Source organism: Capsicum annuum, chromosome 5 (assembly GCF_002878395.1).
Source record: "Capsicum annuum cultivar UCD-10X-F1 chromosome 5, UCD10Xv1.1, whole genome shotgun sequence".
Lineage (NCBI taxonomy): Eukaryota > Viridiplantae > Streptophyta > Magnoliopsida > Solanales > Solanaceae > Capsicum > Capsicum annuum.
In genome coordinates, this window is record NC_061115.1 from 160,318,930 (window position 1) to 160,343,830 (window position 24,901).

The 24,901-nt window shown below is 33.3% G+C and overlaps 1 protein-coding gene across 2 annotated transcripts; it reads right to left on the bottom strand.

Annotated features, from left to right (window-relative positions):
- Positions 1-6,964: 6,964 nt before the first annotated feature.
- On the bottom strand, positions 6,965-15,500 carry LOC107870610. Of its 2 annotated transcripts, XM_047413224.1 has the most exons (3): positions 15,385-15,500; positions 12,752-15,060; positions 6,965-8,201 (listed from the first exon to the last, which is right to left on the bottom strand). In XM_047413224.1, exons 2-3 carry the CDS (start codon positions 14,903-14,905, stop codon positions 7,359-7,361), a joined length of 2,997 nt encoding a protein of 998 aa, XP_047269180.1. In that variant the 5' UTR covers positions 14,906-15,060; positions 15,385-15,500; the 3' UTR covers positions 6,965-7,358. The 2 variants fall into 2 exon arrangements, with proteins under 2 accessions (XP_047269180.1, XP_016572676.1); XM_016717190.2 differs by lacking the exon at positions 15,385-15,500 and having other exon boundaries at positions 12,752-15,378.
- Between the last annotated feature and the right edge of the window lie 9,401 nt (positions 15,501-24,901).

The following is a 24,901-nucleotide window of genomic DNA, read 5'->3' on the forward strand; positions in this document are numbered from 1 at the left end:
TTCGAAGCTTCTGCAAGGTGCCACGCTACCAAAATCACAATCTACTCATCAAAATGAGAACAATGATACTCATATTTCACTATTGTGTTTTGGATCCAAAATCACGCAAAAATCCCATGTGGGGCTCGTTTACGAGAATCGTGTTTCCAAAACTAACTCGACGTTTCCTTATGCTCAAGGAGTAATTACCCTCAAAAATGGGTGATATTTGAGATATATTGGTGCTAAAATTAAGTCACCAAGGTTTTGGAATTTTTAGATGAGAATGGGAAAATAAACCATGAGAATGAAGGAATATTACCTCAAATTTGAAGGAGAATTTCATAATTAAACTTTATCCAAGCTCCCAAAAGCACCCGCAATGCTATTCTCAAGCTTTTCCAATTTTTAGGGCTTAAATATATTAGGGATGGATGACAAATGATGAAAAACAAGTTGAAGGGGGGTATTTATACCCTTCCGATGTACATGGGAATCGCGTTCGCAGTCTGTCGATTGGGTACGCGATACGCGCCCGCTGGTCCTCTATCGCTTACGCAATATTCAGTAGTCGTGTACGTGACTCTTCCGGCGCTGCTGAGGATGTCTCTTCAGTGATACTCTCTGTTGGTTGGCTAATCGCTTACGCAATTGGTGACTTGTGAATGCAAGTGTACCACCTCCAACTGAGATTTAGAAACTTCTAAGCCTCCATCAACCCCTAGGGATTCAACCGAAACTCCATACACGCAAACGAACAGTTCTACCCTATCAATTCGACATTCTAGACTCAATGATGCAGTCAAAATTTTCATCTGAGGTCATTTTTATAAAAAAGTGAGTCCTACACCCAACTTATCATATTCTTAACTTCCAACCAATAACTCAAAATGAGTCTGGGTGTCTATCCGAACCAACGGTCCACCTAACCTAAAATCCACATCCTGGAGTTGTTGGAACAGTCATAATTGACATACGAGGTCATTTGATTGGAGTTTTTTCCAGTAGCCGATTTGAAGCAATGAAGACTTCGAAACAGGGAAATAGCTCTAAAAATCAAATGAACTACTTGGTAACTGAATTGTCAGTCCCAGGAATTCATAAATGACTTGGGGCAGCTATAGGAAAACTCTAACAGTGAAAATAAATGAATATGCAGGAAATGACCTGAAGGATCATTACATTAGGGTGTAGACTAGATCCAGGTTAGTTTACAGTTACTAGATGAATGGCGATATTTAGCATTAACTTTTGTACTTTCTTCCTGTCATATGTAGAGTCTTTATATTATTTATTTTATTGTCAGTCTATTCTATAATAGGTAGCTCTTGTACATGTCTGACCAAGTCTTGGGATAGTGAAGGACAGTGCTAAGAGTTTTTTGAAAAAGTTTATTTATCGGTATTTAATTTACTTTGTTATATTTAATTCAGTATCTAATAAAAAATAAAAGTTTTCTGCATATTTTTAGTTGGATAATAAGGGTTCTCCTAGCGACTTAGAATAGCGTAGATGCTCGCATGGTTCGTTAGTTTGGATCGTGACAATATTAACATACTGCCCCTATTAATTGATGTTTAGAGAATATGTCTTGAAAATGGTTTGGAGAGTAAATAATTAATGAAGAGTAAAATAGAAAAAATTCTTTCGTCTTTTCTTTATATGTCAAAAGTGACAAGTAAAAATAGTGACAAGTAAAAGCAAACAAATAGAGTAATTATTTCAACTTGATATCGAAAAATTGTATAAAAAAACTTGGGTGACTCTCTGAATTCATCACCGCCACATAAATTGGGACAGAGAGAGTCATATATTAGTTGAAAATTATGTAAAAGAAAAACAATCACAATAATTAACAATTTAAAATATAAAAATCATATAAAATTTTTAATTGACTATCTAAATTTCATCTATATACCATAAATTGGAACATATAAATAATTATGTAAAAAATTACAACAAATCATAATAATTAACAACTTCAAATAGTTAAAAATTATTAAAAAATAACTTTCTAAATCTCATTTGTATCACATAAACTGACAATAAAAATAATATATATTAGGCTTATGTTGTCACGGACTTTTCGTATCTAGAGATTCTATAGAGTTCAAGATAAATAAAGTGGGTCAAGCATGAAAGTAAGGGAAAACAACCAACATGGGTTGTGGTGCAGTGGATGGGATACTCCACCCTTAATCAGAGGTCAAGGGTTCGATCCTGGGTATGAAGAAAAATTTGTTAGGAGCGCTGCCACCTTAATAGGCCTTGCAACGCGCAATCCATATTAGTTGGGGCTCCAATGCGGGAACCGGATACCGGATGGAAAACCCAAAAAATAAAAAAAAATAAAAAAAACTTACCTCCTTATTAGTTGTAGGGTGTGCAAAATCTTGTTCACCCGATAAAATGATCTAATAAAAATACAATTTGTTTATCGACTTTGGGTTATTGGATTAACAGTTTTTAAATGATTTTATAAATTTTTTTATTGAGCTATCAGTTTGATTTTCGATTTTAAGATTTTAGTTAATGATTAAACCGATAACCCAATAAGATTATATTAAAATTACATCTTTATTTGTCATTGTATAATAGTGACTTTGAATTTAAGTATGTAACACCTTATTGTCTTTTGAAATTTATAGTTATTGTCTTACCTTATTGTATTTTGAATTTTATAGTTATTGTCTTGATGCTTATCATTTGTATAGACTTTATTCATGAAGGTAGTGTAGAATAAATAAAAATAAGAAAAAGTAAAAAAAATTAAGGAAATATTTTCTTATCAGTTAAACCAAAAATCGATTAACCAAAAATCAATAACTGTTATAAATGTATTTACATCATAGTGAATGTCTATCTAGATCTATCAAGATCTACTTTGATATCTATTAGGATTTGAAGCATCGGACTTTTACTCAGACTAGGAGTAAATTTCCCCTATAAATTGAGGGGTTTTGTTCATTGTATTGATAATCTTATGATCTCTCATCCCTCAAGAGAAGAAATAAGAATCACTTTCTCTATTCTCTCTACTCTTCTTCTTTGTTCTTTAGTTATTTCATAACACGTTATCAGCACGAGACTCTGTCAAATAAGGTGAGATTATAAATCTAAATATCAAGGTTAGTAATTCCTTATGTTATTTGTATTTTTCTATTAATGATATAATTATTGTTGGATTTAAGAAAAAATAATTGGTTTGGAACCATTTATGTTTTAAATTCATTCCTCAAGAACAATATTATCAAAAGGGATGATAATATTTGGGTTCAATTCCCATCGATTCATGCCTAAGACACATTTATATGAATAAGATGTTGACTTTGAATCTCAATACATCATATTGATGATATTATGAAGGCTAAGGAAAAATAAGGGGTGTTTAATGAAAAGTCATGAAATTCGACCCATTGAATATGCTCCATTCCATGAAGTGAATGTGGTAGCAATATATGATAAGTCTGAAATATGACAACTTACTTCATTCTTGAGGTGTATTTGGTAGCAGTGCATAATATATCTGAAATAAGACAAGTGATTAAATGCACGAATATACGTGTGGAGGGACAATATGATAATGATCATCAAAAGTGACGATATTTTCACACGCTTATATGATTATAAGATATACTAGAGAAATATCTCTACATCATATGTATGCCTCGATTTGCTTCTGAAGTAGCAAAATCTTGAAAGAGGTTATAAGCTATCATAATTTGATAGGCTTAAGGCACGATTATATTTTATTCCTAGAGAATGAGAAACTTATTAGTGCAAACGTGCACTTGATTGTAATTGTATCACAGCTCACCTCCGAAAGAAGTTGAATGATTTTGAAATCTACTTTTGAAGTAGTAAATCTGAAATTTATTCATGTAATAGTAAATCTGAAATTTACTAAAGAAAAAGCACATGTCATGATAAACTTGGAGTTTACTAGAATAAAAGTTCATAAATTGATATGAACGATTGTGGCATCTCAAAGATCTGCATGTATTAAAGAACTAGAAGATTCTTCAAGAATTGTTATGTCGTTTGTTCTCATGATAAGTTGGTTGGACCAACTAATATTGGGATTAGATCCCTTCAAATCTAAAAATTATAAAAAATGAATAAGGGCCCGTTCACCTATCATGTGATATGTTGAAAAGATACATCAATAAGATGATCACATGTACATTCATTGTCAACCTACAGTTTGACATTCATAAAGTTGCTTGCTCAATAAAATTGAGTTAAGAACATAATTTTCAGACTGTTCAATCAAGAAAGTTATCTTGATGATGATGGTTTGACATTGAATGCCTTCGATAAATAGCTAAACCATCGCTAATGAGAACAAAGTTTCATGTGTTGGTCTGAAATATGATATGTTGCATACAATAACACTTGTATGCATTAGACCAATAAATTATGATTATTTCTTCCCCCTAAATTGGTTCAAGGTCATGAACCAACTATTCCATCTAATAGTTTTGATGTGCGATATACGATTAATGAATATACCATGATGCACAAAGATGGATTCCTCAAAGAAGATAAAGGATGTATGTTAGTTTTCCTAACATAAGGGAGAGATTATAAGCGCTATGAAATATGTTAGGAATTATCACCAGATCCTCATCCAAAAGATAATTCAAGTCAAATGCCGAAAGCATATCATATTAAGTGCAAGTGCTCTTATTTTGTGTTCCTAAAGGACAAAGTCTATGCATGCGTGAAGCGTGGTAGACTAATCAGTTCTAAATGAAATAGTCCTTGAAAAATAAGGAGCAAATAATCATAATAAGAAGGCAATGAGCTCTTGAAGAGCCTACGACATAACACTTCATGAAACCTTATGAGAGGTTCATGTACCTGAAAATAATGAAGTGATGAGATCTCAAAATGTTATGTCGCATTGTGAACCGATACGAAATGATATATCATCAATATCTTTAACACAATGTTGGCGCAATATTATGAAAGATTACGAGGATCTGAATTCTACGTTTATTTAAGCATGCTGACGTAGAAACATTTATCAAGTAATATGAAAGGGTGCATCTTGGTAAGTGAAAACTTATTTGATTTGCAGTCTAGATACTTGAAGATGTCACACATAAAATGTTGAATATTGTCACTTGACAAAATTTGTATGAAAACTTCTTTAAGGATTCAAAATATAAAAGTTTCTAGAAAACTTATTGATAATCCTTATATTGTATAAGCTTAGAGCTTGAAAATTATTGAAACTCTTGGAGAGTTTTCAAAAGCAATAAGATTATTTGCTGAAATGAGAAATATATCAATTTGAATTAGTTATGAAGTACCACATCTTAGAACAATTGGTGCACTCATGTATCTTGTAAAAAACTACAAGACCCAATATAGTTTTTCGTTCAATTTGTTAGCAAGGTATATTTCTACTCCTACTAAGAGACATTGAAATGGGATAAGATACATGAGTTTATTTTATTCTAAAGATTGCAGTCTCGATCTTACTGGTCATGCTGATGTTGGGTACTCATCTAACCCACATAAATCTCGGTCTCAAACATACAATGTGTTCATATGTGGGGATACTGTCATATCTTGGAGATATACAAAGCAGTCTATCGTAGCCACTTGATCGAAGCATGCTGAGATAATAGCTATTCATGAAGCAAGCCGAGAATGTATATGGTTGAGGTCTATGATACATCTCATTCGAGAAAAATGTGGTGTGAAATATGACAATCTACCCACAATTTTATACAGAGATAATTCAGTATACATAGCACATCTTAAGGGAGGATTCATAAATGTGGCTAGAACGAAGCATATTTTGCCAAAGCTTTTCTACATACATGAGCTATAAAAGAATGAAGATATTAACGTGCAACAAATTCGTTCAACTGACAATGTGACTGATTTATTCACCAAGTCTTCTCCAATTACAATTTTTAAGAAAATGGTGTACAAGAACGGGATGCAAAGGTTCAAGGATGCTCTCATTCGGGGGAGTTAATACGCGTTGTACTCTTTTTTCCTTACGAGATTTTATCCCACTAGGTTTTCCTTGTAAGGTTTTTAATGAGGCAGCCGAAATGCGTATTATTAGAGATGTGTACTCTTTTTCGTTCACTAGATTTTTTTCCTACTGGGTTTTTTCTAGTAAAGTTTTAACGAGGCAAATTATCTACCGATTAGAGATTCAAGGGGGAGTGTTATAAATGTATTTACATTATAGTGAATGTCTATCAAGATCTATCAAAATCTACTTTGATATCTATTAGGATTTGAAACATCCGTCTTTTACTCGGACTAGGAGTAAATTTGCCCTATAAATAAAGGAATTTTGTTCATTGTATTGACAATCTTATAATCTCTCATCCCTCAAGAGAAGAAATAAGAATCACTCTCTCTATTCTCTCTACTCTTCTTCTTTGTTCTTTAGTTAAGAAAGTATTTTCATATCAGTTAAACCAAAAATCGAATAACCAAAAATCAATAACGAATATCTTGTTATTTGATTATCAGTTTAGCATAATTACAAATCAAAAACTAATAAACTGAATCAATAATATACAAAACCAATCGATGTATACCCCCAAATTCAGTTGTAGTGTGGATAAAACTTACACGCACCCGATGTATACACCATGATAATTACATAACCATGATAAAGAACATTAATTTGGTGTATACATCGGATGCATGTAATTTTTTACCGTTGCAGTACCAACAAGGTCATCATGTGTTTAATCTTGTGATTCAACAACAATATTTTTTGCATTCATGTTATGATTTTTATAAGGGAATATAGTCAAATTTTAGATACAACAAATAACTGAATTTTGAATATACATGATAAAAGTTCCATCACCTCATGTCTAACAAATATCCTCTTCTTCTGTCAATGTTTTTAAGTTCTTTCATGAAAAATATTTTCCTTCCTACCAAACAAACCCTAAATGGGATCAAAGGTTTTAGATGAGCACATAAGCAAAGGCAGGCAAGTTTGGAAAATATAATCTCATTAAACAATGAGGATATCAGAAAGTGCAACAGCATGTGTACATCAACTTAGAAAAACATTTTGCTGTTAAGAGAGACTCTTCCTTGTAATCTTGTCCCTCCTGTACTTTTGAGTACTTCACTACTTCAAGAACTTGTTGTAAAGCAACATCCGTACACATGTTCGTGGTCAAAACGATGGGGAGAAGCTGTTCGGGCTAAGAAATAGAGAAAAACTCATTATCTTTTGACTTTCCGTTGTTCAAACTCAAAAAAATTGTACAACTCCAAGATGGGATCATGTCTCTGCAGTTGTAAAAGAAATAACTTGCTGAAGAGCAAAAGCACAACAAAACTCAGATATTTTACAGTTACCGGAAATGTCATGACCACATTCAAAATTCTTGTACCGCCTCTGACCCGGGTGTGCTTTTCCTTGGGGAACGAAAGATAGAGAACTTAGCATCCCGCCCAAAACAATCAAATCTAGGTCCATATTCTGATTCATCATCATCACTGTCAACATTACTGGCATGACTCCTATTCTGGTTGCCCCTGCGCCGTAGAAGGAAGACATTAAAGTAGTAGCTTACCAAAGACTCCCTGTTTTTGTTTGAAAAGAACTTAAATATCTCATTCCAGAAACTCTTCTCCTCGGACAAAGGGTTCGACTTCACTATATCCTGAAATTTCTGTTCTTCTTCTTTTAACCAAGAAAGTGCAACTTCTTCACCCATATAGTCAAATTTCCATTGATAATAAGCTGATCCCAAATCAATCTTAAGCTTCCTTCTTTTCTCGGAAAGATGAAACTTGACACAGTCATAAGAACCTCGGGATTTGCAGCCACAGGTATCTTGCCTTCCTTTCCCAATAGGACCTCTGTCAATTAACGTTCTTTTTTTCCCTCGTTTGTCTAGCGGCCAGATTCCCATGCCCAACCATTTAGAGTCACTTTCATAGACCTCCTCAATCCATTTGGGAACATCTGCTTGAAACTGTGACCCAACTGGTATTCTCTTTCTGCGCTGTTTCCACCAAAAACCAACTGCCAACTCTGCAGAAGTTGGTCCATCGACCTGATCCTCGCCACTATGAGAGCTTGAAGGTGACACTGAAAACTGCTGTGCACGCATCTTTTTCAGATGATCTTTTGCAGATAGGACTCGCTGGCTGCATCTTAATCTTCCAGAACCAGAAGTATCATCATAAATAGATGGATGCATCTTCTGTTTTATCTAAAAGGCAAATAATATTCTAAATTAAGCCAATCCTGGACCAAATTTGTGATCTACCATAAATTTTGGATGTTCACGTAAACATGATCGGCTAACCAAGTGTAAATGCTAGGATAAAAAGAGAAGCTGAAGGGCAAAAATGCAATGCTCTGTACTGCAATTCTGTGCAATTAGTGAAGTTTTACAGCGATAAAAATGCACATAAAGCAAAGGATGCTATCTCGGTTGCTAAATTATCAACTGAAAATGGCAAGCTGTTGATAAAAAGATCAGCAAAGGACGCAGGAAGTTCTCAGTTATAAACATGTCATCAATCTTGAAGATGCAGACTGGAGAAACACAATCAACACTTCCAACAGCAAGCTGTAGTTTTCAAAAAAAAAATATAGCATGGAATATTTTTAGATAATACATAATAGCCAAGGGATTCACAGAGTAGATGGAAAAGGCAAAGCGTACTCCACAAGGAAATGGGCAACTAATAAAGTTATAAATGAAATGTGATCCAAGAGGCATGCAAGTGCAGAACCTATTATTCAATACTTCTTTATCAAGAACAACCACCTCCTGGCAGATCATTATTTACTATGCCAATTCCAAACAAATGATACAATACTATTTAGAAAATTGACACAAATCTACCACTTCTCTTTCCGCCAATGCAAAATTTACGGTCCTGCCAATCGGAAGGAATGATGATGCTGATAATAACAATAATAATCTGTGACATACTGGTCAATGAAATGGGTTGAGATTTGAGAAATATGAGAGGTAGAAGGTACCCGTGATATTAGTCAAGCACACAAGCTAGCACAGGCGCCACAATTATGAAAATAATAACAACAATAATAATTTGCCAAATTTAGAGGTAAACAACAGTAGGTGATATGGTTCCTGGCTCATCCTATAGATACCAAAGTCATTTTACTTTGGCGATCTCCATCCAAACTCGGGTGTTTATCCAATTGACAGGTTTCATAGTTTCACCATTTCACTTTTTTCTTCAAATATATCCTCTTTTATAACTATCATTACCTAATTAAGAATGATGATGAAGAAACTCATCAATCTGTACCTATATACTACTTTTTTTTAAAATGAAGTATAGCATATATACTACTACATCCGATCCATAACAAGTGATTTCTGAGAGTTTGACACACCCACTATGAAACCACTTAATAACAACATTAGTTAAGAGGCTATTTGACTAAATTACTTTTTCTCTCTTTCCAATATTAATAAAGTAGCAAAGATCTTTTAGAAATTTGTTCATATATCATTAATTAGACGAGAAAATTTGGAGAGAAAAAAATTAATACCTTCTTGATTTTTAAGAATTTCACTCATATATCAAATTTGAAAGGTTACAAAAATCACTTATTGTAAACCAGAGGAAGTACCATCTTAGTTTACATTTCGCTTTCAAAAAAAGATTTCCAACAAACTTTATCAGAAATAGATGTAACATTTCTTTTCATTTAGAATAGTTCAAAAATGTCCGAAACCACTCCACTACCCATTCTATATAATTCTCTCACCAGCACCCATATAATACAAGTAAAACTAGCATCCTAAAGTTTATGTAAAAGTTATATATTATGTAACTAGGAAACTAATAGTTTTAGCTCTCTCTAAGGCAATTCCAAACCACCATTAGGGTACTAACTAGACCACATGATTTCTAAACTTCATATTCTTCTTGGCATCGTTTACTACTATGTTGCATGAACTCCCCCAAAATGATGTCACCCTAGAGCCGGATCATCCAAAAATGCACTACTTTTAGAGGATCCAATACGCACTCGCCGGCATTTTCAACGGGCCTAAAACCATAAAATTCGAGAACAAAGTAAAAAAAAATTAAAAAAAGCATAAAAATGTCAAAGAACAGTCTTCAAACAAAAATTAGTAAAAGTGAACTTTTTCATTAAGGAGGAGGGAAGAACACTTTGGTGCATGCTAATATCGAGAGAAGAGTATTTTGAGAAGAAAATGGTAAATATTAAGACATTTCTAATGTCACAAAATCATCTAAAGCTCAAATAGAGTATAACTAGCACTAAAACATCACTCTCTGTCAAAATAATCATTAACTTTCATTTGGGAATCCTTAAACTCCTCCTAATAAACTTGAGCCTTGGTGTGGCTAGGTTTTCCAACTATTGATTGTGTATTTGCGAGCTCATCTTGAAGGTAAATAACAGATTTTTCATTCAATCTCATTTCTACGTACAGCTTGGAATTGTTGCATTTCTTATCATTTCTTAATGGGACAAAGTAATACCACATACAAACAACATAAACCCAAATAAGATTAATGCTATTAATTATAATTGCAAGAGACAAAGATAAGTATGCTTCTTATGTGAGTCACTAGGAGTTTTCTCTAGTCTACATTAATAGTTAAAGCAAATAATAACCTATGTTGCACGGACTCTCGTTGGGTTGCCCATCGAACCCGTCCCGACGCGACGCTGGTGCGAGCGCGGGCGCGAGGTGCGTCTCCGATTAGGTCAAAACAATTCGGAGACGTTGACCCAACATCAAGAACAAAGTTGGTTGTTGTCATCACAAGGGAGAAAGACCAGCGACTGTAATTATTATCGTCGACGGAAGGTAGAAACCCGACGATTGTTGTCATCGTCGAAAGGGAGAAATCCGACGACTACTGTCATTGTCAAAAGGGAGAGATCCGGCGACTGTTGTCATCATCGGAAGGGAGAAATCCGGCGACTTCTGTCATCATCAGAAAGGAGAAATCCGGTGACTGCTGCCATCGTTGGAAGGGAGAAATCCGGCGACTGTAATTGTTGTCGGAATTTGAATTGTTGGGAAGAAAGAAAAAGATGTGGTTGGGAACTGGGAAGACTGATTCAAAAATCAGATCTATTCGGTGGCTTTTAATGAGTAATATTTTTAAATATAAAAAGAATTTTTATACTAACATAGTGAAAAAATATGTGCTTGTCAGTTTCCCAAAAATAAATGTATATACTATATACTACTCCTAATTGAAAAAGTAACTAAAAGTTACCTTAAAAGTTAAAAGTGGATTTATTGGCAGCCCAGTGCACTAAAGCTCTCGCTAGCCCAGGGTATGGACCCCACCACAACAGTATTTTTAGAATATCTTTATAACTATATATTTATAATATATGATTTTTTTAGCTGAATCCCAGCACCCGCATCCATATTCGGATTCGCTCCCCTGAATCTTAAAATTTAAGATCCACAACCGTCTCGGATACCCGCACCCGAGTCCATGCAACTTAGATAATAACCCACTTTTAGTAGCTCATTTGAACTTTTATTACTTTCTATGGTTCATCAAACTCTTGTTACGTTCCATGTTGGGACCATGAATATTCTTTTGAGATTTTCTACAAATATCTAAAGATCAGTGTTGGTAGCCTCTCAAATTCATAATTTCAACCTTTAGCTATTATGTCTAGACAATCTTTACCCAAGTTGAAGCACATATGTCCTGTGGTTCTTCTATTTAGCATGTTCATTTAACAACCTACCACAATTAGGAAGAGTCAAAGCTGCAACACATCTCTATGCCAAATTGTTTCTGTATTTGACAGCATAACATGGCTACTATCCTAAACACATTATTTTGACTTGTCGTGGTTTTTCTAAGAAATGTGTTATCTCATCACCTTATGAGATATACTTTGTTATAGTCCCATTTAGAGGATCTCATCCTACTATAAACACAATAAAACAGCTGTCCCTAAGACCTACATATAGAACCTGCACATTGCATTCACAATGCCTCCTAATGCAACTCTAATTGTGCCTTTCTTGGTTTACATCATAATTGACCATCAAGAAAATAATAACAAGGTAGTTTTGACATATTGGGTGAAGACATGGACCTTGGGTCTAACCCAATCTCAAAAGCTAAGTTCATGAGGGAAGACTTGTCCAAGACCATACAAAGAGACCACAACCCATTTCCTCACATACTCGGCACTCAAACGAACTTTGGATTAGAGGGGCCCAACATGGAGAAACAAAAGCATGCATCAATAGGTTTGGCTTAGATACCATGTGAAGATATGGTCGCGAGCCTAACTCAATCTCAAAAGCTATTTGATGAGGAAAGAATTGCCCAAAAGCTAGCTCATGAGGAGAGGATTACCCAAGACTACATAAGGAGACTACAACTCATTCCCTCGACCAATATGGAACTTAAAAAAAGTTAAACGTCAGTGCAGCATATGATCTTCTAGAAGAAATTTTAAGCAAATGTGATACAAATAAAAGATATGGATGAAGAAGTGTCACAAAATCCATCAAATGCCAAGCAGTTACCCCCTCTCCCACCCCTCACCCCCAACCAACCACCACCACACAAATTCATGTGCATCAAAATGACCATGAAGCAACAAATTACAACAATGAATTGAACTCTCCACTGGAATTGAAGAAACGGGACATTCTATAAAATGAATATGCCATATAACACGAGTTGTCTGAAATAACTAATATTTAATACATAATGATATGAAGTATCAATATCCAGGAAGAAACTGAAGTACCTGCAATATTGAGTACTGGCCACACGTATCCACATCCCTTTTCAAAAGCATGTCATCTCGCATCAGCAGAACCTGCTTCCATACCACTTCAGTCCCATAATCCTTCCACTTAGACCTTTCCGGCAAAATACCAATAGCAGGATCACAAGGATTTCTCGCAACTTCACTAACCCACTTCACCAAATCCAAATAAGATTCTCGCTTCCTCTTCCTACTAATGCAATCCTCCTCAACCACACTAGACTTCGTTAACGAGTCATCTGTTCCATCCACAAACTTCAAATTCTCTTCTTCATAGACAACACTCCTTGTAATCACATTGCTGTCCAAATTACTTTTACCATCAAATCCCTCAGTACTTCCATTCAACCCACCAAAACCCCGAGCCTCGACGCCATCACACAACTGTTCACCATCTATGGTATCAAAAGCTCTCTTCCTCTTCCTACTAATACAATCTTCCTCAACCATACTAATCTTCGTTAACGAGTCATTTGTTCCATCAACAAACTTCAAATGCTCTTCGTCCAAATTACTTTTACCATCAAATTTTACAATACTTCCATTCAACCCCTCAAAACCCCCAGCCTCAACATCATCACATACCTCTTCAGCTTTCTTCCTCAACTTACAATTCACATTTTCACCTTTCTTCCTCTTCCTACTAATACAATCTTCCTTAACCATACTAGACTTTGTTAACGAGCCATCTGTTCCATTGACAAACTTCAATTGCTCTTCGTCATAGACAAAATTCTTATTTTCTTCAATATCCTTCACTTTACTTTTACCATCAAATCCCTCAGTATTTCCATTCAACCCCACAAAACGCCGAGCCTCGGCATCACCATCACACACCTCTTCACCTTTCATCCTCAACTTACAATTCACATTTTCACCTTTATTCCTCTTCCTACTAGACTTTTTTAACGAGTCATCTGCTCCATCGACAAACTTCAAACTCCAAACCTCAACACCATCATCACACACCTCTTCACCTTTTTTCCTCAACTTACAGTTCACATTTTCACCTTTCTTCCTCTTCCTACTAGATTTTTTTAATGAGTCATCTGCTCCATCGACAAACTTCAAACTCCTAGTAATCACATTGCTGCCCAAATTACTTTTACCCTCAAATCTCTCAATACCTTCATTCAACCCCTCAAAGCTCCGACCCTCAACACCATCAGCACACACCGCTTCACCTTTTCTACTCAACTTACAATTCACATTTTCACCTTTCTTCCTCTTCCTACTTATACAATCTTTCTCAACCACACTAGACTTCGTTAATGAGTCATCCTTTCCATCGACAAACTTCAAATGTTCTTCGTCCAAATTACTTTTACCCTCAAATCCCTCAGTACTTCCATTCAACCCCTCAAACCCCCGACCCTTAGCACCATCCTCACACGCCTCTTCACTTTTCTGCCTCAACTTACATTTCACATTTCCACCTTTCTTCCTCTTCCTACTAAAACAATCTTTCTCAACCATACTAGACTTCATCAATGAGTCATCCTTTCCACCGACAACCTGCAAATGCTCTTCGTCCAAATTACTTTTACTGTCAAATTTCACAATACTTTCACTCAACCCCTCAAAAGCCTGACCCTCGACATCATCATCACACACCTCTTCACCTTTTTTCCTCAACTTACACTTCACATTTTTACCTTTCTTCCTCTTTCTACTAGACTTTATTAACGAGTCATCCTTTCCATCAACGAACTTCATATGCTCTTCGTCCAAATTACTTTTACACTCAAATCCCCCAGTATTTCCATTCAACCCCACTAAACCTCGAACCTCAACACCATCATCACCTTTCTTCATCAATTTCCACTTCCCATTTCCGCCATCTCTCGCCTTTTCCTCCTCAACTTTTGCTAAAACCTCCTTCAAATCCAACTCAACTTCACCCAACTCACATTCCCCAGCCCCCCTTCTCTTTACTCTCAACATCCATTTCTCAAACACATCCAGATACTTAACATAAACCAATTTCAAACCAAACCCATTACCCGAATTGAACCCACAATTCTCAGCCATTAAACCCCATAACCCATTTTCACAAACACCCTCATACCCACCATTTTCCCTTACAACCAAATAAAGCTTGAATAAATCAACTGATTTTCCATCACCTAACATTGGTGGTAATGGCCTATAAAACAAATCCCCAGTAACTTGTTTAATGAATATAGTAAGTACTTCTATGAATAATAGCTTTGTATTATCATAGTCTACTTCATTTCTGACAGGCCTTTTCGGGTTTTTGGGTTTTTTGTAGCTGGATTTCGACCAACCTGCCATTGATTTTCCAATTTCAAAATGAGAAAATGCAAAATTAATCAACACAACAAGGTTAAAAAGAACAGAGAGAATTTTTTTAGAACCTAGTAAATGGTTTTTGGGAGGCGGGAAGAAATGGATCTTGGCTGAAAATTTTAGGGAAATTGTAGTAGTACCCGCCTTCTTCCCTCTTCGGACAGAAATGACGAGGGAGAGGGACAGTTTTTCTTCTTTCTTTTTTTTCTCTGTAGCAATGTATCTATGAAGTGAAAAAGTACCCAAAGAAACAAAAAAAGAACATTTTTCAAGAATTTGTGAGGAAAAAGAGAGAAACTTACCAGTAGAATTACTAAAGAGTGAACTTTTTTCTTGGTCGATGATTTCTAAGCAACTTTTAATCGAGAGATATAAATTGAGCTTTTTTTATTTAAATTTGTATAGGTGGATTTGATGGTGGTATGAAATAGGTGGAGTTGGCATATTGGTTAAGCGCTATATGCCTTAAGTAAGAGGTCGGGGTTCGATCTCGTTTTTAGCAAATAGAGCAAATTTTGTGATCAATTTTTTACCGTAAAATGCGTTGAACGAGAAATGGAGGAGCCGTGCGGATATCTTGGAAAACTAAAAAAAATAATAATGATAATAATAATAGTAATAAAATATTAAAATAATGAGAAATATGGTCAATGTTATAAATATATTACCATATAGAAAAATTTTTTTGGCCATACAAATTTAGTCCAAATTTGATCACAATAAAAAAAAATTATATTTACACTATAAGCTAGTTAACTTTTAGATATTTCTGCCTTTTTTATTTTATATTTAAAATTCTATCAATACATTATTTACTTTCAATTTCTAATACATTAAAAACTATCTAATACATGAAAAAATTTTATGATTGCTGAGACTTGTGGGTGGGGAGCGGGGAGTTTAAAAAAGATATACTCTCACTGTATGGATTCCACTTCTATTACACTCCATTTTCAGTCAAATTCTTCTATCCCCTACAAACCAACCGAATGCACTATATTACTCTCCAATATTTCATTTTCATTGTTATAGCATTTTATATATTATATCATTAATTTATTAATTAAATTATATCTCACTTCTGTTCGATAATTTACAGTATAATTATCATTTTTTATATTCAAGTAGCTCAAAGTAAAATTACTATATATTTATTATCTTCATTTTTCGACCATTTTATTATTATACTAGATCTCGAGAGGCCCGTGCATTGAGGAGCCCGTGCTAGCACGGACCTAATATATATTATTTTTTGTCTCAATTTATATGATACAAATAAAATTTAGATAATCAATCATATTTTAATATGTTTTTAGATATTTTAAGTTGTTAATATTGTAATTTATAATAATAATTTTCTAATAATATATGTTACTCTCATTATCCAAACTTTCGCGGCATTTATAGTCAATTATATTTTTAAAATAATTTAAGTTTTTATTTATTCTCATTTATAATACGTTTTAATCTATTCCAATTTAAGTGGCACTGATATAATTTCGAAAGTTAGCCAAATATTTTATATCTTTTAAATTTTTTAAGTTGTTAATAATTGTGATCTATAGTATTTTTTACGTACTTTTTTGAAATATATAACAAATTAAATTTTTTAGATATTTTAAATTGTGTCTATTGTAATTTATAATAAAAAATAATATATATTACTCTCCTTGTCAAAATTTTTGTGGCATTGATAGTTAGTTATATTTTTAAAATAATTTAAATTTTAATTATTTATAATTTTTCTTATATTCTAATTTATGTGGCACAATGCTTAAATAGTCATAATAATTAATTAGGGATAACTTAGTAAAATTACGATTGAAGCAGCGAAGTAGACATATCTTAAATGACTTATAATAACTAATTAGAAGTGATATAGCAAAATTACTATAAAAAATACTTGTGAAAAAAAATTAAGTGAGTCTAATATAAGACGTCAAGTTAATTTAAAATATCAAGCGTTAATATATGATTTTATGTTTATTTCATCTTTTTTATTAAATATTATTAATTTTTTAATAAGCTAACTTATAATAATTAATTAGGAATGATATAATAAAATCACGGTTGAAAAAATCGAAACAAACATGTCATAACTGTCTATTTTACTTTTATTTTATTAATTATTATTAATTTTTTAGTACGTAGATCACTTATAATAATTAATTAGGGGTAATATAGTAATTCGGTTGGAAGCAAACACCACGACGAAGAGGTGTCTGCTTCTTCACACTTATTAATAGTATAATTTAAGTTATAACTTTAAACTATTATTAGTATTGTCCATGAATTTTTTCTAATTTTTTATTTTATTTTAGTCAAAAATTAGTGTTTAGCCATAAAAAAAATTCAATCACTCAGAAACCTGTGTTCATTCTTAGATTTAAAATTTTTAAAATTTATCATAAATTTATAAAACAATCTCGATTAAATTATATAAGTCTTTTTTTTTATTGTTGGGCCATAAATAGAATGTGGCTTCGCTCAAATGTAGAGTGGGAGTAATGTCCTTCTCCAATATAATTTTTAACTTAAAGAATAAAGGAGTAATGTACTTTTTCAATATAATTTTTGACTCAAAGAATAAATATTTTTGGCCTTAATGGTCCAAATTTTATAATAACATTGTTCACACTATTAATTGATTTCATTTATGAAATATATTAATTATTGTATTTTTTAAAAAAAGAAAAAATTAAACTGCATAATTTAAGTAATTTTTTAAATGTCATCTGAAAATATTTTAATAATGAAAATTAAAACTCTAAATACTTTAAACACGGAAGACATCGATATATTATAGAAATCATAAAAATTTTATAGTTCATAAATATCGATCCTAGTTGATATCAACCTACGAAAGTCAGGTATTAATATTGTAGTCTTGCACCTTTATCTTACACCAATCTAATAATATATGAATCATTACTTTGAAAATATTTTATTAGTTAAGTTTTAAATCTAAAATTTTACATGTTTGAATAATATTCAAATATAATATGAAAATACTTTTAAAACGATAATTAAAACTTAAACACTTCTGACATGATGGACATCAAAAAGTTATAAAAATTATATTGTTTGACTCTAGTTAACAACAATCCAAGAGAGTCACACATTAATATAATAGTATGTCACTTATATATTAGCTGATTTGATAACTTGGGAATCATTACTTATATTTGTAATTATTATGACATTTGATTAAATAATTTTATAAATTATTATGTTTAAATAAATTTAATATATATTTAAATAAATATTTAAACATAATTTAAAAATATTATGATAACGATAGTAAAAACTCAAAGTACTTTAGACATGATAGACATCGACATTTTATATAAATCATAAAAATTATATGATTTATAAGTGTCAATCTTATCAACAACCCATGAGAGTCATGTATTGATGTTGAAGTTTTACGTATTTATTAATTGTCATCTTTTAAAAATAAATTAAATATTTAAATAATTAAGTGATGATCCTAGTTAACAACAACCTAACAGAATACTTACGCATTAATGTAGTAACTGATATGATAACTTATAAATCATTAGTTAAATTTGTTATTAATGTGACCTATAATTAAATAATTTTATTATTTATTATGTTAAACCAAATTTAAAAATTACATATTTAAATATATTTTTAAAATATTTCAATAAAGATAGTCAAAGTTCAAAACACTTAAAGAAATAATAGACATTGACACATCATAAAATTATATAATTTATTTTTTAAAAATCATTAATATATAGAGAATTTGAAACTAACAATTATATTTTAATAAATGATCATTTGTATTTATTACCATTTTTCAGTGTTGCAATTAACTTTTGTGTTTAGAAAATAACAAAGACTTTAATTTTTTTAATTAAAAAAATAAATTTGTTTGTTTTGAAAGAAAAAAGTCATTGTACTTTTTTAATAATTGTGAACAAATTTGGGTCAAATTTTTGTAGCCATTTATACTACCTTCATTCCTTTTTATTTGCTTTATTTGAGTTGGGGTACCCTTTAGTAAATCCTTTACTACTAGAAAATTAAAAATAATTATATTAATATATCCCTAATTAAATTTTAACTCTTTTTTCAAATTAATAATAATTACATTTATTTAACAAAGGTACAGTTGGAAGATTTTAATCAAATTATTCTCGAAAGATAAAAAAAAAAGTAATTAAAAAGAAATATAAAAACAACTCAAATGAAATAAATAAAACGGAATGACGAAACTATAATTTAAAATGTAAATTGAAAGATACGCCCTCTAACAATGTTAAATTAAAAATAAATTTAATTCACATCTTATTCAAAAATCAAATTCAAAATTAAAGTCAATCATAAACAAAGTAGTGTGGCATATACAACAAACTCACATGAGTCATGAAGATACTCTTCTCCTTCTTGTCTCTCTGTAACAACCTGATTTTCAAGTCATGATGGCACCTACCGCAATCCACCGGTAGGTAAGCTAATACCGTAACTCAAAGCTAATGCAATGGGTTACCTTGGTTGAAACGTCTAAAATGGACCTTATGTAGCAACACAATATAACAACAACATTCCACAAACGAAAAAACTAACATTCGAATACCAATTTCATGACCTGATAGTACAAGTACAAGTACAAGAGCAACTCTAAATCCGACAACAGAAATTACAATTCGTAGTCTGACAACTTAAATAGTCTTATACAATTGTCTCGAATACAAAAGACAAGTAAAGATAGAAGAGAAAAAGGGCAACTCGAACTTCAAGAGCCCATCGTATCTCCGGTTGGTCAACGTGGCACGATCTCGACTCAATGACGATAACTAGAACCTGAGTGTGCACCAAAAAAGTACGAAAGTGTAGTATGAGTACCAAAACACGGGTACTCAGTAGGCACCATCGACCGATTGAGCTAAATTATAATATAAGGACGATATAAGGTAAGACAATAACTTAAAGTCAAAGTATAGGATCGAACCTGAATCTTCTTCAATATCACTGTATAAATACTAATCAACTATATCAATATTAAGAAATTCCATATCCGCATATACCATAACTTTCATACAACATGAGTAATCGTTTTGGAAGCGTGAAGTCGCATAAATATACAATAACAAGCATGCATTTATTGTAATCAACACCAACCATCATTAGAATATAAAGCACAAGAACTTACCATGACGTCCCATACAGCCAGGAAGTACATGCAAAAGAACACAACAAAGAACTCGTCGCAGCGTCCTATACCACCGGAGAGTACACCAAAAAATCAAACCATTAATATATCAAGGCACAATTACACAATCACTTACCCCAAACTGAGGGTCCACATTCCTACCATGGCCTCTTACTGAGGTCTACAGTGATCATCAAACCGCATTTATATAAAACGAAACCGAGATCAACATAACATAGCTATATAGTCACTTATTACCTATTTCATTAATGAACTCCAAAGTCTAGTCTATATAAGCTAATCACCAAATCCATGAAGCACTAGTTTACAAGTCTTATAGTTTACTAATCATTAAATAAGGAAAAGCTACAAGTTACCAACACCATTATTTATTCACCTATCTCTAGGCCAATATCTAGTTAGCAACCTCATTATATAAGTCATCATTTAAGCCACCATAGCGTCACATGCTAAAAGTCAACTTAACTATTCATCATACAATACTAAGACCAATATCATTAGGCATATTATAATCTTAAGGACTAGTTTTCATATTTTAACCAAGTGAGATCCACCAACTAGTTCACTAGGTTTCTAGCCCACAAGTCATAGCCATTTATTAGAAACAACTAGTTGTCACATAAGCCATTTTACTAGGCAAAATTTCATAACATAACCATTTATTCAAGTAAAGAAGATTACTAAGTGGGCCTTTAATTTTACACATGATTATCCTATCAAGTGGAATTAACCCAATCTTTAGCCTAACTTATCCCTAGTTACTAATTAGAGTCAGCAACGGTCACACCGTTTTTTTAGTGATTAGTGACAAAGAATGAGTATCAATTACCACGAAAGATATCATGTCTCGATTATATCAACGGTTAGCCACAAATGGCATAACCTCACATATATACACATGCACTTATATAAAGTTGTCCCACGCAGCATCATAACATCATTACCTCTTTCGAATTCATCGGGTATCATCATTACATCATTACCTCTTCCGAATTCACCGAGTATCATCATAACATCATTACCTCTTCTGAATTCACCGAGCATCATCATAACATCAACATTTCCTCCAGATTCACCGGGCATCATCATAGTATCAATATTTCATCCGGATTCATCGGGCATCATCATAGTATTACTATTTCCTCCCGATTCTTCGAGCATCATCATTGTAACGCTCTGAGATCCCATTTCGAGACGTCACACGATGCTTATGGACTCAAAGGACCACAAGCTAACCCTTTACTGATATTTGTACCTATACACTGCATAATATCTAAAATAAATGCAGAAACTAGCCATAAGGTTCAATACATTTGCACATACTCTAAACTAAAAACTGAATACTAATACATCAACATCCATTTAAAAAGCCTCTAAACTATTTGAACTGTGGAGTTGATGGGACATGTCCCCAACTAACTCCGTCAACTAAAAATATAAACAAAATCGAATGCAACAATAGTAAATTGAGATTCGTCCTCGAAAGAAGAGGACTCACTGCTACTGTTACTGACTGGGACTGAACTGATGGGGATACTCTAGATCCTGTGCCTTTGAACCTATGGTGTCAAATAAAACACCATAGCACAAATGAGTCAGTACAAAAATATACCGAGTATGTAGACGAGGTAAGGCTAAATGCAAGGGTTTGTGCATGAACATAACTTAACTGAATAATATGCAAGAGCTGGATTAGCATACATAAAGAATCTGTAATTATTGAACATACTGCGCATACTGTTACTGAGCATACTCGGAATAACTCTATTAACTGATATTAAATATACTGAAATTCTGAAATTTCTAGACATACTGAGACTACGAGTATCTGAAGCTTCTGAAACTGATAACAACCCTATCTAACAGATTGTCTCTGAATCTGCGGATAATACTACTACTTAATAACTGATTTTGAGATCAGCCTATCTAGCAGCAGATCTTCGAATTTGTAGATAATCATACTTGATGGCCTATATCTAACAACTTTGTATTCTGTACACTGAACTGAGCTCTTTCTTGAAGTCTGAGACTGATTCTGAAAATGATACTGTGGGAAGTAGTCTTTTAACTGACATACCCCACCTAGCTAAGTTGAAGTCCAACCTGTGCCCCAGTTGGAAGGGTGTCAATACCGCGCCACTGGTAAAGACAACTTTATTTAACCCTCATCTATCAGGTAATCAAACGAGAACGGTGAAGCCCTTATCTAACAAGTCAAACCACCTCATCTTCCCTCAACTAGTAGGTATGATGTCTCAACCTACTCTGACTACGTAGTTCAGAAGCGCAAGGATTGCTTTTAAGAATCACACCCTCTACTAGTAGGTGAGTTCCCATCCTTGAGCTCACTCGGTGCTGAATCCTACTCCCAACTGAAAGATACTGATCTGATTCTTAACTAAACTTAGACTGAGCTGAATCAGATACTGATCATGTTTCTCAAGAGATCTGACTGAGTTACGCTAAGATTACTTAGTTTCATATCTGACGAAAAAAGGTATCGAATAATGGTATCTGACTAACGATATAGAGCTTGAATAGATTACTCAAATCACTTCTGAGATTAGAATTAAATTATTTGAATACTATTAGATCTGAGCTAATTTACAGGAATGAGGCTAGATTACTAGCGATACAGTGATTACAGAGATTTTTGAGATTATAGAGTTTTCTTATATTCTGCACTTGTTTGAGGATCCAAAGTTCTGTAGTTTACTAAGTTCTGAGAATCATGGCTCGATTGGAATTATCGCGAAACTGACACCAGCTCTAGACAACGGCTCCATTATCGGGTATAAATACCCCCAAGACTCGATAACATAAAAGTGAAACATAATCATGCTTGCATCATCACGATTATCCATTCATCATCACAATCATTCATTCATCAACACAAGCATTCAAGCACTTCTCCAAGTAATTAGGAGTCATAACATCCTTTCCCCCTAAAAAATCCTTAAGGTATCACATCAGGCATTTAGGAAACATCGGTCTCTATTCCTCATCACAATCACCAAAGGGTCGCTTTAAGCATCTCAAAATAATAATCATATAATAACATAGGGAAAATATGCTATTAGATCGTACTCTATTCAACAAGGTTTTTACCTCAACTATTTCATACCTATATCAGTCTTGACATATGTTTGGGTATCACATGGCTTAGGAAAACTTCATACTATCATGTCATAACTTACTTGCTAACAAATTGGCATGTATTAAAAACTAAGCATATGTCAAAGGGCACATAATTGGGGAATTTACTACTATCACATCTCCACTTGTTCACTAAGGTCCTTCAACAAACACTAGATATACATAGGTTCACACTTATTTGGGGATTTCACAGTATCATGGTACAATTCATTAACAACCATAACAAATAACAATATCTTAGAAGTTATTATTTTCATAAGGGTGTAGCATGCATTTGTCATTAGATCACAATTTAACTACAATGCTTGATTTCTAGTCTCTTGGACATTTTATCAAACACCTCCCATGCACAACTTAAGCATAAGTATAATAACCTAACTACTCATTATGAATAACTAACTTTACATGTTTCCAACTCATATATTATCATAGATTCATAAAAACCACATAAATATCCCATCTTGGAGATCATTCAACATCAACAACAAGTACATAATTCATTTACCATACAAATACCACATACTAAGGCCAAGACTTGATTCTTGTAGACAAACATGAATCACAACTCACAAGAATCATTAAAAATTCATAAACATAAATCTTGGAGATTTAGAAAAGGGTACTTGATCTTCTTGGATGAAAGGGACCCAAGAATTAACATCTACACACCTTGAGGAAACTTCTTTCTTAAAGGTTCTTGGAGAGATTCTTGATTTCTTGACTTTTCTTGATTTTTCTTGAAGAAGAAATAAGGGTTTTGATCTTGGAAATAAACCCTAATTTGATGTTTTGGATGAAGGAGAAGTTATGACCTTTGATTTGGGGTGGTTGGGTATTAAATAGGATGAAAAATGACCTAAAAATCTCTTTTAAACGGTGCTTCAGCGCTGTCTCAGACAATTTTGACGGTACGGACCGTCACTCTGGTGACTAAACATCACTCCCACCGTCACTTTTGGTCCAGAAAAGGCCCTCACTACTTCAGTTTTAACGGCCAAAGTGGCGGGCCGTCACTAACTTGATGGTCCGTCAGCTTGTCCGTCACTCCTAGACAGCTCTCAGTAAAATGGCCATAACTTCTTACTCCAATATTGAATTTTTGCGAAATTCATCGAGGACATGACCCTAGATAGGAAAGTCTGGAGGACTCGAATTAGGGCAGAGGACTAGGGCCAGTTTTGGGTCGCTAGTATAAGGAATTACTTGGTGGGGGTTTTATTCCTGTTATGATTCCGTGTTTCGTGTTCCATGTTTTATTACGAATCTGTGTGTTTTTCTCTGCTTTCCTCCATTTTATATTTCTTATGGGTGCCGTATTTATGTTATGTAATCTGCTTCTGTGCTTTACTACGTGTTTGTGTGGTATCTCGTGCCTTGAGCTGGGGGCCTATCGGAAACAGTCTTTCTACTTCTTTAGAGGTAGAGGTATGGACTGCGTACATCTTACCCCCCCAGACCCCACA